General features: G+C 41.8%; 1 protein-coding gene across 14 annotated transcripts in view; it reads left to right on the top strand.

Moving 5' to 3' along the window:
* Nucleotides 1-15,185, top strand: part of VPS13D (vacuolar protein sorting 13 homolog D) — a 244,880-nt gene that overhangs the window by 65,774 nt on the left and 163,921 nt on the right. For all 14 annotated transcript variants that reach the window (XR_011535561.1, XR_011535551.1, XR_011535547.1 and 11 more), the window contains 7 exons: nucleotides 1,608-1,820; nucleotides 5,254-5,519; nucleotides 6,935-7,068; nucleotides 9,297-9,452; nucleotides 10,642-10,852; nucleotides 11,357-11,431; nucleotides 14,004-14,210. Coding sequence is in view for 10 of the 14 variants with exons in the window: in XM_070603023.1 (XP_070459124.1) it covers nucleotides 1,608-1,820; nucleotides 5,254-5,519; nucleotides 6,935-7,068; nucleotides 9,297-9,452; nucleotides 10,642-10,852; nucleotides 11,357-11,431; nucleotides 14,004-14,210 (1,262 nt within the window). In the remaining 4 variants the exon portion in view is untranslated. The remainder of the gene's footprint in view (nucleotides 1-1,607; nucleotides 1,821-5,253; nucleotides 5,520-6,934; nucleotides 7,069-9,296; nucleotides 9,453-10,641; nucleotides 10,853-11,356; nucleotides 11,432-14,003; nucleotides 14,211-15,185) is intronic.

Raw genomic sequence — 15,185 nt, 5'->3', positions numbered from 1 at the left:
GTTGGTCTACACAGTGCTTTTTAAAAGTTTAAATTCATTGCTGTATCAGTCAAGAAAGCTGAGGTTATGCTGTAGTAACCAGCACTCCAAAATAGCAGTGACTTAGAACAGCAAAGGGATTTTTCTCTTCATGCCGTGTGTCCATTGTGGGTCTCGGGCTGCTCTGCTTACTGTAGTCACTCCAGCATCTTGGTGTGCCAGTGAGAAAAACAAGAGCTCTGCAGTGGTCTCGAGCGGCAGTTAAATGCTCTGCAAACCTCAGGGGGCCAGAACGTGGCCCCACGCAAGCACAGAGGAATCGGGAAGTACAGTCTTACCATGTGTCTGCGTAGACAGAGACTAAAAACTAGCTGGTGAGTGGCACTGATGACTACTTCACTGGCCAACATTCAAAAATTGTGGGATTTCACGTAAAAAGTTTGGGTTTCAGCTTCTTTTGAAAAATTGGGAAGTTTGGCAGTACTGGGCCCATGTTCTCCCTTGGAAGCACCTGGAAGCTGAGTAGCAACTTGGGCTGCCTTACACAGGGCATGTGCTTACCTAGCAATTCTCTTGTTTATATCATTTGCTTGATCAGTGTAGACCAGGAATTTGTGATTACTGGTATAGAACCTTCAAGAGTGTATTGTGTTTTCACACTTGATAACCTTTCAATTTCATCTCCTGACAGTCATGTAAGTTTGGGTAGGTATTACTCCTATTTTCCAGATAAGAGTTTTTGATTAGCATGACATCATATGGCTGGAAAAGTAATTCGACATTTGAAAACAGGATTTCAAGGGTAATAATTTCCCCACGAAGCACTCTGTCTTTTGTTTTGTCTTTTCCTTCAAAGTCCATCCTGGTCTGTACCTAACTCAGCTAATGAGAATATGATATAGTAAAGCTGGCTCCCAGACTGATTGTCTTGTAAGCCAGCAACTTTTTCTGATGACTGGCTGTGCCCTCAGTTTTTTCCAGTACAGAGCAATTCTGTACAGATTGTCATGATGGTAGTTACGAATTCATATGAATTATGAATTACTGAGTAATTATGAATTGCTCATTGCCGCTTTCTCTGTTACTAAGGAAAAAAAGGCAGTCCCAAATGCATTTCCTGCTGGTGGATCAGTTATATTATTTCGCTAAGTGAAGAGTCTCATTTGTTCTGGTTGTTCCCAGTAAGGTAGAGTGGTCTTATGTAAAAGTTCAGCAGGCTCTGGAGAGAGGGTCCTCCAGTCAGGCCAGGAGTTGACGGACAAAGGTCTAGAGGGACCTTTGACATCCCGTGGGGATTATTACAGACGCACAGCCTTCTTAGACTTGAGGTGAGAAATGAGAATGCTAATGAACCAAGAATACAGTAAATATGTGGTATTGTTATTCCTGTGGTACATGAAGTTCCCATGGAGAAGATTAGCTCTTTGGCAATGGAAAGCGAGAGACAGGGCACGATGACACTAAATCCATTTTGAGGAGTCTGCTAACAAAATCAATGAAAGGTCTCAATGCAAGTTATCTTCCTTTGTAGAACTTAGGTGTAGTTATAATTTTGTTCTTTTATCTTGGACTTACATAATTTTGTAAAATAGAAGAGCTTAACCTCTCGTCTGTTTTCTCCCTTTTAGGTTTGACTTCAAGAAATGTAAACTGCTGTATGAGAGTTTTTCCAACCAAACCAAGTCCGTTAACTTGGTTTCCCATTCCATGATGGCTTTTGACACGCGCTATGCTGGGCAGAAGACCAGTCCTGGCGTGACAAACGTATTCAGCTGTGTCTTTCAGCCCTCCAAGAACAGCGGCACTACCCAAGGATCCATTCAGATCGAGCTGCATTTCAGGTGGCACATCCTTACCCAGACTTGGCCTTTCTTTTTTTTTCCTTTCTTTCTACTTTTTCTCCCCAAATGCCCCCAGCACATAGTTGTATATTTCAGTTGTGGGTCCCTTTAGTTGTGGCATGAGGGACGCCGCCTCATCATGGCCTGACGAGTAGTGCCATGTCCCTACCCAGGATCCAAACCAGCAAAACCCTGGGCCGCCGCAGCAGAGCGCGTGAACTTAACCACTCGGCCACGGGGCCGGCCCCATGACTTTGCCTTTCTTTATCGAGACCTTTCCTTTTGTGGCCAGTGGGCCAAGTCCATGTCGCTTTAGAACATCAAAGGACTGAGGAATCACTGAAAAGATAAGCAGATGATGGCATATCAGTGTGGTGTACTGTACTGTACTTAGTGTTCCTGTAACCCCGCAGTTTCTTTTGTTGGCCAAAAGATGTCTCTGTTGCCTTAAAAAAAAATAAAAGTAGTTCAAAATTAAACCAGATCCTTAAAGTCAACCTCGCTGTAAGCTGTGGGCTGTTTTAATATGCAAAGTGACTTGGGAAAGGAAGAAATGATACTGTTTAAGGAGGAAAAAAGGCTTTTGGCCTATACAAATAATAGAAGGGAAGGTGGTTTTGACTTGTGTTACCCATTTATCTATCCAAGTCTTGCCGACTCGTAGGGCGGAGATAATAATTAAACAAGGTAATTCTGGCATGCTGCTAGGCACAGATGGTAGCTGTTACTATTATTCCTGATGGAGCTTGTGTTATTTTATGATACACTGCTGTAAGATTTTATGACTGAGCATAGACCTGAAAAAGTCTGATCTAAAGAAATCCTTCAATGCAAATCCAAAAGGAGACCTTTGGAACCAATGTCAATTTCATTCTAGTAGTGTGTAATGTCATCAGATATGTTGTAAATATAAACCAGTAAGTAAAAAGGCTGGGAAAAACTTCTTGCTTATGCAAAAAAAGGAAAAAAAATTGTCAAGATTATTCTTATGTTTATATGTTTAAATATGCCTGATATTTCAATGTCCTGTTCAGTGAATTTTTCAGTCTTGAGATTTTTTTTTAGGGAGAAGTCACGGTCTCCCATACGCCTTTAGGAAGTCTAGCAAAGTAGACATTTAATGTTTGTGTGAACTTTTTCAAAGTTCAGTAATAGGAATGCTAGTCCCCTCTTACCGAGCCCTACCTTGAGCCAGGCACTTACCGACCCTTAATTCTCACAAGTCTGCAAAGTGGGTGACTTCTTTCCCATTTTACAGAGGCAGAAGTAGAAGCTTGGAGGGGGTTAAGTAACTCTTAAAGTCACGCAGCTAGTAAGTGGAGAAGTAATCGGAACTCAGACCTGGGCGTCTGACTTCAAAGCCTGTGTCCCTTCCAGCAGGCTTCAAGCCCGCCGTGGCTCTACGTTCTTGCTTCTCGCTGCTCGCAGTGGGCGGGTTGCAGGCAGATGATAAGCTGGCTGTGATTCGCAGCTTCTTTGTTTGAAGATGATGTTTATTTGAGCAGGAGGCTTGGATATATTTGGTCCATCTGCAGAACAATTTCTTTTGGGGTTTGCTTTATTGTTGTTGATCTGGCTTCCTGAACTATCAGCTAGTTGTCCCACCTATCATATTTTTCATATATAAGCAGCCTGGAAATATTATTCTGTTGATACACTAAAGGTATATAATTTCTTGGAGTCAAATAATAAAGTCTTACCTTGGCTCTGGCTAACAGAAATATCATTGTTAGTGAGAGGGTTGAAATGTTCTCTTGATTGGAGCTTTTGAACGCTTTCTGTGTCTCAAGAAGAATTGCTCTTCTGTTGGGATTTTGTGTGTCAAATATAAATCACTTCACAGTGTTTAAAGGCTTGAAATATTTTCCAGAAAAGGGATCAGACTCACTTTGACTTTCCAGTTAGTGCATAGCTCTGACGATCTGTGTTCAAAATGGGGTGGAAAAATTTTACTGAGGGCAACATTTTTTCTCTATTACAAAAGGGTAAAGTGTTTCTGTGAAAAATGCCGTGTCTGTATGAAGGAGACATGCATCATTGTGTCCTTTTTCTAGAGGCAGTGAGCCAGGTTTAGGAGAAACACGAGAGACCAGCCTTAAAAATATCTCCAAATCAGCTTTTCCTGAATAGAAGCCCCTTTTAGGGGAGGAACCAGGTACATGTGGTAGCTAGAGCCCTAGAGTCGCTTTTAGGCTCACAGAACAGAGTTCAACCCTGAAACCTTCTTAGAGGTGTTCCTAGCCCATTTTTCCTCTGTCCTCCCCATCTCTCCCACTAATGTACTGATAGGGCCTGGATAAGCCCCTGAGCACACCATGGTTTGAGGCCAGGCCTAAGAGTCCTCCTTGGATACTGGGGGCTACAAAACTAATATTCTCTCTCTCCAACTCCACTTCTAGGGTGCTTGGGGATAATACCCACAGTAAACGTCATCTTATTTGTCCTCCTCCTCAGGTTAAAAGATCTGGGCTCTCAGGTCAGTTCCAGCTAGAGAAACCTTCTAGTATGTAAATTTGGTGTTTATAAAGAAGTTTGATCCTAGACATCAAAGTGTTCCTCACTGTCTTGAAATAGCCCCTAGAGAAGGGAACTGACATTTGTCAAACCCCTGCTGTGTGCCTGGTGCTTTGTCTCTTACAGTATTAATGTTTCTTATTTTGTAAGTGAGGGATCAGGCTCGGAGGAGGTAGGTGACTTTCCTAAGTTAACATAATTTATAAGTGACAGGTTTAAGCCTGTGCTCTTTCTACTACAGCAGGGTTTCTCAGCCTCAGTATTACTGACATTTTGGGTTAGATAATTCCTAGTTGTGGGGGCTGTCCTGTGCATTGTGGGATGTTCGGCAGCATTCCTGGCTTCTACCCACTAGATGCCAGTAGAACCCCCTCCCCCCACCCAGTTGTGACAATCAAAAATGTCTCCAGATATTGCCAAATGTCCCCTGTGGAGCAAATATCACCCGTGGTTGAGAACACTGGACTATACTATACTGTTTTCTTAGGGCCTATTCCTCCTTGTTTAAAAATATGATTATAGGGGCCGACCCCGTGGCTGAGCAGTGAAGTTCACACGCTCTGCTTCGGTGGCCCAGGGTTTCATCGGTTTGAATCCTGGGCGTGGACATGGCACCGCTCATCAGGCCATGCTGAGCCGGTGTCCCACATAGCACAACCAGAAGGGCCTACAGCTAAAATAGATACAACTATGTACTGGGAGGCTTTGGGGAGAAGAAGAAGAAACAAATATGATTACCTTTTGAAAACGTACACTGAATGTTTTGTTAAAACTAGTGGCCACAGTTTATTGATACTCAAAGCAGTCAGTTTAGAAAATACTGGAATACCACCTGCCCACACTGAGTAATACATTTGCAAGCCAATAAAATATCGTATTTCTCTTTTCTTATTTTATTTTTTGATTTTCTTTCTTGTAGATCTACGAAGGATTCCTCCTGTTTTACGGTCGTTCTGAACAATCTCCGTGTGTTTCTCATATTTGACTGGCTGCTGTTAGTCCATGATTTTCTCCACACTCCCAGTGACATGAAGAAACAAGCTAATGTTACTCCTTCTCGCCACCGTAACTCTAGCAGCGAATCTGCTACAGTTCCCAAAACTGTGAAAAGTGGAGTAGTTACCAAGCGGTCTTCTCTTCCTGTGTCCACTGAAAGGCACCTGGAGGTCAAGGTCAATGTAACAGGTGAGTATATGTAGGTGTAAATCACTAATTCTTAGTTTGGATATTAGGCTCGATATGTGTCTTATAGGATAACTTTTCTGTTGCCTCTCTCTTTTGACATGAGCACCTACACATTTGCATCTTTTACAGACCAAAGAGTGTCGAAGTTCTTGACCTCTATTTTCAGATGTGAGCTACCTGGCCCACACTGAAGGCTGCAGGGTCTCTTGTCCCTCCCCTCTGCCTGCCTAATGTGCATGCCCAGCCTGAGCACTCGCCTGGACAGTGGTCTTTTTACCCAGTGTTAAATCTGGCTTCAATTTTCTGTTTGGTCTTTAGGGCCCCAACAGATGGGGCTTATTGAGTTTAGGCAAATTTGGTATGTGAAAATCTCAGTTTAGAAAGTAAATAAGTGAGGAGATTGTTATTTTCTTTAGAAAAAGGATATTTTCCTTGACAAACAGGTTTACTATGGTTTTTTGTTGTTGTTTTTTTTTTTTTGAGGAAGATTAGCCCTGAGCTAACATCTGCTGCCAATCCTCCTCTTTTTGCCGAGGAAGACTGGCCCTGAGCTAACCTCCGTGCCCATCTTCCTCTACTTTATATGTGGGACGCCTACCACAGCATGACTTGCCAAGCGGTGCCATGTCCGCACCCGGGATCCAAACCGGCGAACCCCGGGCCGCCGAAGCAGAACGTGCGCACTTAACCGCTGTGCCACCGGGCTGGCCCCAATATGGTTTTGTTTTAACTAATGAGCACTTCAGTCCATGTGACTGTGTTTGTGTATTGTTATATTTGTGATATACCCTATCTGCTGCTCAATGGTTTGGAGGAAGTTGGCTAGCACGATACATTTTAAATGGATTAGGTTCAAAAATTCAAACTATACATGGCTTTTGATGAAAACACAGTGCATAAAGCAAAGTAAATTTGCCATATATAGATGAATAGAAAACTGTTTGCATTACTAATTTTTTAAAAATCTACATTCTTTGTCAATAACTTGAGTAGCCACATAGATGGCATAGTGCCTTGTGCTGCCTGACCAACATTAGTGTGTGCATCTCCTTCCTGGGACTTTAAAGCAGCTCGTCCCTGGAGAGGGGTGATTTCCTGGGCTTCTGAATCTCTGTGAGACCTCCCGGGAGACCGAGCTTAGAGATAGATTTTAAAGAGAGAAGCGGCATTCTTGTCTTTGCCTGTGCGGTGCTCCGCTGGCTCAGCTGTGCCTGGCCGGATACAGAGAATTTGCTCAGGATGACAGTGAAGCTGAATATCAGCAGACATCCCGGAGAACAGATCTGACGGTTAACGTCCTCCTTGGTGGACGGGTGCTGCCTAGCTTGTGGCAGCCGGGTGCTGCCTAGCTTGTGGCAGCCTGGTGCTTCCCAGCTTCCCAGCTTTGGCGTGGCTGACAATGCTGTCCTTTCCAGGCACGGAGTTTGTGGTCGTGGAGGATGTGTCCTGCTTTGATACCAATGCCATTATTCTCAAAGGCACCACAGTGCTCACCTATAAGCCCCGATTTGTTGATCGCCCCTTTTCAGGAAGTTTGTTTGGCATTGAGGTAAGAAGTCTGTGTGTTGATCAAAACACTGCATGTTTGGCTCTAGAGAAAAGCATCTGGAAGAGGATTTTACCTCTTAAACTTCCACTGGAGGAGAGAATTACTGGAACTGGAGGGCCCTCGCCCCTCCTCTTGGTTTTCTCCTCAGATCTACCAGGATGTTCTAATGTGAGTTCAGCCCTCCCGTGTCAGGCGGTACATGTGCTGGGGGGCTTTACCTCGTTCTCTTCCACCCTCCCCACCTCAAGAAGTTCAAGGAGACTCTTCTGGCGCCCAAGACCCTGTCTGGCTCCTGTGTCCTCTAGTTCTGCATGTCTAGCCCTTGGCAAATTTGTGAAGGGGAGGACGTGGCCCTCATTCCCCTGCGTCCTTTTCCCCACAGGGAGTGCTTGTCCCTGTGAAGAGCTGGGGCTCTGTGGTCCTGGAAACTTGTTTATGAAAGGTGTAAGGATTTAATGTGGTATTCTTTTAGGAATATCTGATCTACAGAAGGGCACCTTGAAAGTGTCTGCATCAAAGAGTGAGTTGCTAATAGTGGTGACTTAGGCTCTGATTTAATCTCCCGAAGGAGAGAATTTGCACTGGGGTGGCCCTTGTAGCCTGACCGTTACATTATACAATTTTAAGCAAGAACTGCTCTGCTCTCTTTAAGCTAGGGGTTGTGGAGACAGGAGGAGAAGCGAGGCAGATTATTATCTCCATCAAGTGTTCTTAATTCACTGATCTCAGCGAACATTCCTCTTGTTATAACATTAGCATATTTGGTCAGAGTTACTCATCATTTCCTTTCCCTTTACGACTGAACTTTTCATGCCCTATTCTTTCCAGTGGTATTTCAGAGGTTGAATGAACAAAACTTATTTTCACTGTCAGCAGCATGTGGTACTTTTTTTTTCTGGTCAGATGTGGCTGAGTAAAACCTGTGGTGATTTCGCGTCTTGACCAATTTTTTCTCATATGTAGAGAAACCTCAGTGTGGGAGGAAGGATTTATGTGCTGGTGGGATGTGAGTTGATTATGAAATTGTAGTTCGTCTGCTTCCCAAGCCACCACAAGACCAGCTTTGAATGGAAAATCTTGGTGATTGATTAATGAACTGTCAGGTACAATTGGGTTTTGCGTAGCAGAAGCCCCTAAAGGAAAAAGGAAAATGAAACTTTCCTGCTCCAAAGTCTTAGAAAAACTACTTGGAAAAATATTTGAGATTCCTGGAAACTGCTTTTAGGCTTGTTATTTAGGTAGCACAGTTGGATCTGAATTTTAAGACCTCTTTGATATTATCATTGGGGGAGAATTTAGAGAGAAGGCAAAATGAGCTAATTTTGAATATAGCAAAGGACCTTCCTGTCACGTGCTTTCAGTAGCACTAGAAAATGCCAAAAAAGGAAGGAGCAAGGGAGACCAAAACGAATGCTTTCTACTTTCCTCTTTGCTCTTCTTGAGCACACAAGATAATTTGGTCCCCGAATGGGAACCCTCCCTCCTTTCTCTCTCCCCATAGATATATTTATCTTTAAACTTGTTACTAGAGAACTTTTCAAACATCTACGAAGTAAACAAAAGAATATAATGAACTCCTATGTACCTAGCACCCAGCTTCAATAATTAATTTATTTTCAATTATGAAAGTAGCAATATATTACATAAAATTGGGGGAGGGGAGGGAAAAATCACTATCCTACTGTACATAATCTCTGCTGACATTTTGATGTGTTTCTTTCCTTAAAGTCATGCATAGTAGTATTTTGATTGGGCTGCTTTTTTACATATCTATGTTGTACCTATCTTCCTACATTCCATATGGTTTTTTTAAGTTGCTTTTAAATGGCTGCAAAATATTCCGTTGAGTAGATGTGATATAACCTTGGTTTGCTCTTCATTTTTTATTAACTATTAAATAATGGTTCAGTGAATGTTTCTGTATTTTGCATTATTTCCTTAGGTTAGTTTTTCGAAAGAAGTAGGATTATGGGATCAAAGGGTGTGTGATGTTTAGGCCTTTTGTTCTGTATTGCTAAGCTACGTTTCACATGGTGAACCACTGTACATGCTCTTGGCAGTGGGTGAAAGTACCAGCCTCACTCGTCACAGTGTTTATTTCAGCCATTGTTGTGGCTTTCGTGATAGTACAGAGCTGATTGTGTCTGAGATAGTCTCTCTTTCTGTTGATGTTAGACTCGTCTTCAGTCAAGACGTGAATTCTTGCCATCTTGCGTTTTATTCTATAGGTATTTTCATGCCGACTAGGGAATGAGCACGATACAGCTCTCTCGATTGTTGATCCGGTACAAATTCAAGTGGAGCTGGTGGGCAATTCTTCTTATCAGAATAGTTCGGGATTGATGGATGCGTTCAATAGTGAAGATTTTCCACCTGTCTTAGAGGTAATGATGAAAAAGCTGTATAACACATTCATACTCTCCCAAACACGTTCCTGTGCGTGAACTACTATCGACTCTGCTGAGCCCACCATTTGTTCCTTTAGCAAATATGAGATAAAAATGACATTGTCTCTGTCCTAGAAGACCTTGCAGTGTTGTGGAGGATAAAACACCTTCTAATTGTCTGGTGTTACTTGAAGTTCTATAAAAGTTCATAGAGAGCAGAACTCAACGTAGGTAGGAAGATTGATTGTGAGTGGAACTCAGGGTGAGGTGAGTCTGAGCCGAGGGGTGTGTGGGATGTAAGCAGGCGGAGCAGGAGAGCATTCCGCTTCAGAAGGCGCCAGAGTCAGGGGTGGACATGGCCCAGCAGACCTGAGACGTAGGAAGGTCTCACTAGAACAAAGAGGTATGTAGGGAAGTGAGGAGGGTGGAAGGCGAAACAAGGGAAGGCGGAGTCAGGCAACGACGGCTTAAGAATTTGGTGTTGTATTTCTCTGGTAGAGGGGCGATGCAGCAATTCGTTTGAACCATAGAGTTGAAAGAGAGAAAAGCTATTCTGATTTTTGGCCTTTGAAAAAATTAAAAATAAGTCAATAAATGAAGCACCATTCCCAGACATTCAAACAGTCATCTCATTTTTAAAGTGGTCCAGGCTGGGTGTCTGTACAGCTTTTACCAATGGTAGCGCTATTGCTAATCTCTGAGGAAGACTGGATTTTTGGAAATATTAGTGTGAAGCTTGACTCATTTAAGGTTATGTTTGAATAAAGAAAAGATAAATTTAGTTGGTCAGTTTGTCTCGGAGATTTAAAAAATTAAATAGATCAAAGCAAAATAGATAAACGAAATGTTGCTACTGGGTCATCATTTTCCCCCAGAGCCATTATTTGATCCTCTGCTTAAATGATTAATATACTTGTATAAAAATCATCCCACTGAAATATTAATTCTAGTGCTCTTCCTAGCTTAGTATTTTTTCTTTTGTGCAGTTTTGTGAACATTTGACCTCATAGCTGAGACATTTTGCCTTATCGCTATTAGTGCTTAATTTTTAAATCTTCCCGGTCTTCAAAATGAGTGTAGTGTCTGTTGGACTTCTAGGACTTGTGTTAGGAATTATACCTTTTAAGAGATGTGGACACAAAACCAAATGCAACTTTGAAAACTGCCACCTTTTTGATTTCGCTAGATTCAGTTACAAGCTCTGGATATCAGACTCTCCTATAATGATGTTCAGCTGTTTCTTGCCATTGCAAAATCCATCCCAGAGCAAGCCAACCCTGCAGCACCGGGCGCCGCGGCCTGGGAGGCCGGTGCTGGGGGCAGCTACCCTCCGGGTGCGGCTCGAGTTGGAGAGGAAGTCAAAGAAGGGACCAGACATACCTTAGATCCTATCTTGGGTAGGTGTTCAACTATAAAACCCACTCAGTCTGCTAATAACTCTCGTTCTTTTTAACTTTTAAGATTTTCTTTTGCACAATTAAATTGTTCAGGGTATAATTGTATGTCATTAAGTATAATTGTAAGTCATAAGTATGACTCTAATTTTTTTTATTTAAAAACAAACAAAACACCCCAAACCAACTGCTCTAGCCTACCCAGTTTTTTCTTTTACAGTTTCTTCCAAAGTTATATGCATAATGCTAAGGTTTAGTTTTAAACTTTGAGTTTTCCTCCAAAGTTATGTGAATATTACTGTTTGAGTTTTAAACTTTTAAAAACTTAGGGAAAAGACTCTTAAAATTATCAGGGCATACTTGATAAAAGTCTCCAATTAGGAACCCAGTTTTGCCTGGAGAAATGAGGTGTTTTAATCACCAGTTTCTGAATTTCTTTTCTTAAGTTACTCTATGGATTAACTTACATAAAGTGATTTATAAAAATCATATACCATTTTCTCCTAGAGTTACAGCTAGCTAGACTGCAGGAACTGGGATTCAGCATGGAGGATTGCCGCAAAGCTCTTCTGGTGTGTCAAGGTAATTTGAATGAGTGTTTCCATTATCTATTCTTTCTTAATAATATGCTTCCATTTCCTCCCCGCTCCCACAAGATGACTTGGAGAGCTGGAGTGTATTCTGAAGACCCTCCGTGGTCCTCTGTGGGCCAGTAATAATAATGAACAGCAGTATTTTATAGTGCACGAGAATATGGGCTCTGGAGCTGATTTCCTGGCTTCGTATCCTTACTCTGCCACTTACTGGCTACTTATCCATCTCTCTGTGCCAGTGCTGCTTTATCTGTAAATTGAGGATAAGAGGACTTCCCCTGGAGCTTTGATAGAAATGAGACACTGTATGCAAAGCACGTAAGTGCCTGGCACACAGCAAGTGCTCTACCGATGTTAGCAGCTGTTGCTGGTAGAGGTATTGGTGGCGATGCTGAGAGTCATGGCCGTTTACTGAGCTCCTGTATGCCTAACTTGTGTTTCCTGTTGAATCCTCATAGCTCTTAGAGGTGGGCATTCTTCCCACTTCAGATGAGGAAACGGGCTGGGATAGGTTCAGGTCATCTGGTAGTGAGGGCCCGGAGGGGTTAAGAGCACTGTGCTGCTGTTCTTTCCACTGCACCACACCACCTTCCCACCTCCCTCTGTGTTCCCCTTGATCTCAAAAAAGAGAGATGGCAAAAGCTGTATTTTCTTCTAGTCTTTATACTTGCGTATACATTCTTTCTTTCTATTTCTCTGTGTGCTATGTATATACATATATAAACATACTAGTTTGTACATTGATAGATTGTATGGAAAATATAGTTTTATAGCCTTTTCTACAGTACAATTTTATTGAATAATTACAATGTTATTATGATATACTTAGTATCAGCAGCATCTTCCCATGTCGTTAAAATTAGTTGTAAATATTGACTCTTTACATTGACTTAAGGGTATATAATTTATTTAACCATTTTCAGTTGCTTTTCATTCTTTCAACATTATACCCAATTCTGTAACAAACATTTTTCGGTGTGAACTTTTGTCTACATCTTTTAAGTATTTTCTTGGTGGAGAGACCTAGTTTTGTAAATACTGGATCAGAGGGTGTAGATATATTTTGGGGGCTCTTTACTCGAATTGACAGATCTTCTAAAAAGATTGTACCAGGTTACACTCTGACCAATTCTGTGTGAAAATGCTGGTCTCACCACATAATTGTTTGCATTAAGTATCATCTTTTTCCTTCTGAAAAAATGACGGTAGACCCAGTTATCATGTGTCCCTTCCTTAGTTTTGTTTTTACCTAGTCATCATTGCTTTGTGTATTTTTATTTTTTTTAATTTATTTTTTATTGAGGAAGATTAGCCCTGAGCTAACATCTGCTGCCAATCCTCCTCTTTTTGCCAAGGAAGACTGGCCCTGAGCTAACATCCGTGCCCATCTTCCCCTACTTTGTATGTGAGACACATACCACAGCATAGCTTGCCAAGCAGTGCCACGTCCGTATCTGGGATCTGAACCGGTGAACCCCGGGCCGCCGATGCGGAACGTGTGAACTTAACCACTGCACCATTGGCCCGGCCCCCATCATTGCTTTTTAAAAATTTTTAATTAACTTTATACCCCTTAATGTTTCCATTTCCTTTTCTTTTTAGTCTGTAATAATTCAAACACATTTTTAAAAAAATTTTTAAGAGCCTTTGGATTTTTGTTTGTTCATTTTTATTTCTTTAGTAACTAAGGCTTAGTTCCGTCAATAATAAAGATGATAATAGCAACTGATGTTTTTAGAGCCTTTGTTATATGCCAGGCTCTGCTCTTTACCTGTACTCTGTTTGTTTCCTTCTCATGTCAGTTGTGTGAGTGGGTGCTGTCGGGCACAGAGAGAGAAAATAACTTGCCCAGACCCAGCATCCCGTACGTGCCAGGATTGGAAGCAGGCAATCTTGCTCTAGAGCCCACGGCCATAACCGCTTACCGCTGTTGCATGCCCTGGCCTCTGGGAATTTATAAGTGTGGGGTTGCATTGCTTTTTTTTTTCTTTTCTTTTTTATCTTTAGCAATCTGGTTGCATTCAGGGGCCTGGTAGTTACCAGTTATATATTACACACGTGCAGTTCTCATTGCTCTCTGTTCTCAAGGCATTTGTGATTGGTTGAGAAGACAAAGTATGTACAAAATAAGACACCTGAGAACAATTACAAAGCAGCACACCAATATATGCAAAACTACATAGTGAAGATTAAGTCCTTAAGTGCCAAGTGGCACCTAGAATTTAGATCCTCTCCTTTCTTCTCTTTCCTCGTCTTCAATGTCGTAGTATGTCATAGTAGTGGAAGGATGGCTTCTTGGAGGCATTTTGAGCCAGATCATGAAAGATGTGGTAAACTTGAGTGGAAGGTGAGCAACAAAGGGGGCCTTGTTCTATGTGCTTAAAAGCAGAATTCCTATTATTATGCTATTTTTTCTTTTTTACATGTAAGAATGTATCTGGGATCAGGGTTCTCTTGGACTGTCCAGTCAGTCCCTATAGACTTTATTTCTCTATTTCCTCTGAGTTGCTTGAGTAGCTGTGGGAACTGGTTGAACTGATCAGCTTTTAATTTCTTTGAAGGCCAATTGAAAAAGGCAGCAAGTTGGTTGTTTAAGAATGCTGAACCTCTGAAGTCCCTTTCCCTGGCCTCTAACAGCCGAGAGAGCCAGGGGACTGTGCCGGCACAGCTGATCTCGGGAGTGGAGATTAAAGCCGAGAGCGTGTGCATCTGTTTCATCGATGACTGCATGGATTGTGACGTGCCTCTCGCCGAGCTCACCTTTTCCCGTGAGTGTTTCCCCGATTTTCAGCTTCATCTTGAGGATTTTCAGTGATTGCTGAATTACTGAGGACCTGCCTTTTTATTATGTTAGTCATGTTCCTCTCTACTTAGTAGTATGGTTTTACATGTGTTTTTCATTATTTGTCTTTTAAAGAAATGTGTATTTATTTGCCTTATATGGCCTTCAACCTATAGGTTGGGATAATAGAGATCGTCATTGACGAAATTTCTGTTATATTAACAACTCCAGCTAAATAATTCCTGATCTCTCCATTTTGTTTATCTTTTGTGTATCTAAAGATTATAGTGATGAGTGTTATTAAAGGCATTTAAACGATAAGCTCAGAAAGTAATGCTTCTACCTTATATATCTTTTGAAAACAAAAAAAACCCAGAATCTTATTAGGAAGCTCACCTCAGTCTCCTCTGTAGGACCAGGTAAGAAGTGAAGCACTATTTGTCTGAGAGCCGTGGGCCTAGGGCAGAAGCCCTTTATCCTGAATCACCTCATTGACACAGTGTTAGGTGAGGCTTCTGAAGGGAGTAAATGCAAATCTCACTGCTGGTTGCTGTTCATTCTCCATTGTTTTGATCTTGCCAGCCTCGTTTCCCTTCAAGGAAAATTTGGCTCTGGGGATTTAATTCAACCTTTCACACGTTATAGAGGTTTTCTTTTTACCTGTACTTCTAGTCACACAAGGGCCACTTGATTAAAAGTAACAACTGGAATTTTGACTGCTTCCATAAGTATCTTTTCTGCACAGAATAATTATTTCTTGTTTTTCTATGGTAATCTTAAAATTTTGAGCCAGTATTTATCAGGACAAGCTGCTCTTATCACTCGGCCTCTTTCCAGGTACTCAGGTAGAAATATGTTTTTGATGTTCCCACAAGCTTCAGATACACCTGGGGGCTGAGACTTGGGGGAGGCAAGTTGCCTCATGCACAGCATTCAAAGGTGTGCCAAAAACTCAGTAATT

This window comes from Equus przewalskii, chromosome 2 (assembly GCF_037783145.1).
Source record: "Equus przewalskii isolate Varuska chromosome 2, EquPr2, whole genome shotgun sequence".
Classification (NCBI taxonomy): domain Eukaryota; kingdom Metazoa; phylum Chordata; class Mammalia; order Perissodactyla; family Equidae; genus Equus; species Equus przewalskii.
The sequence above is the reverse complement of the archived record's forward strand: the minus strand, read 5'-3'. Positions and strand labels throughout refer to the sequence as shown.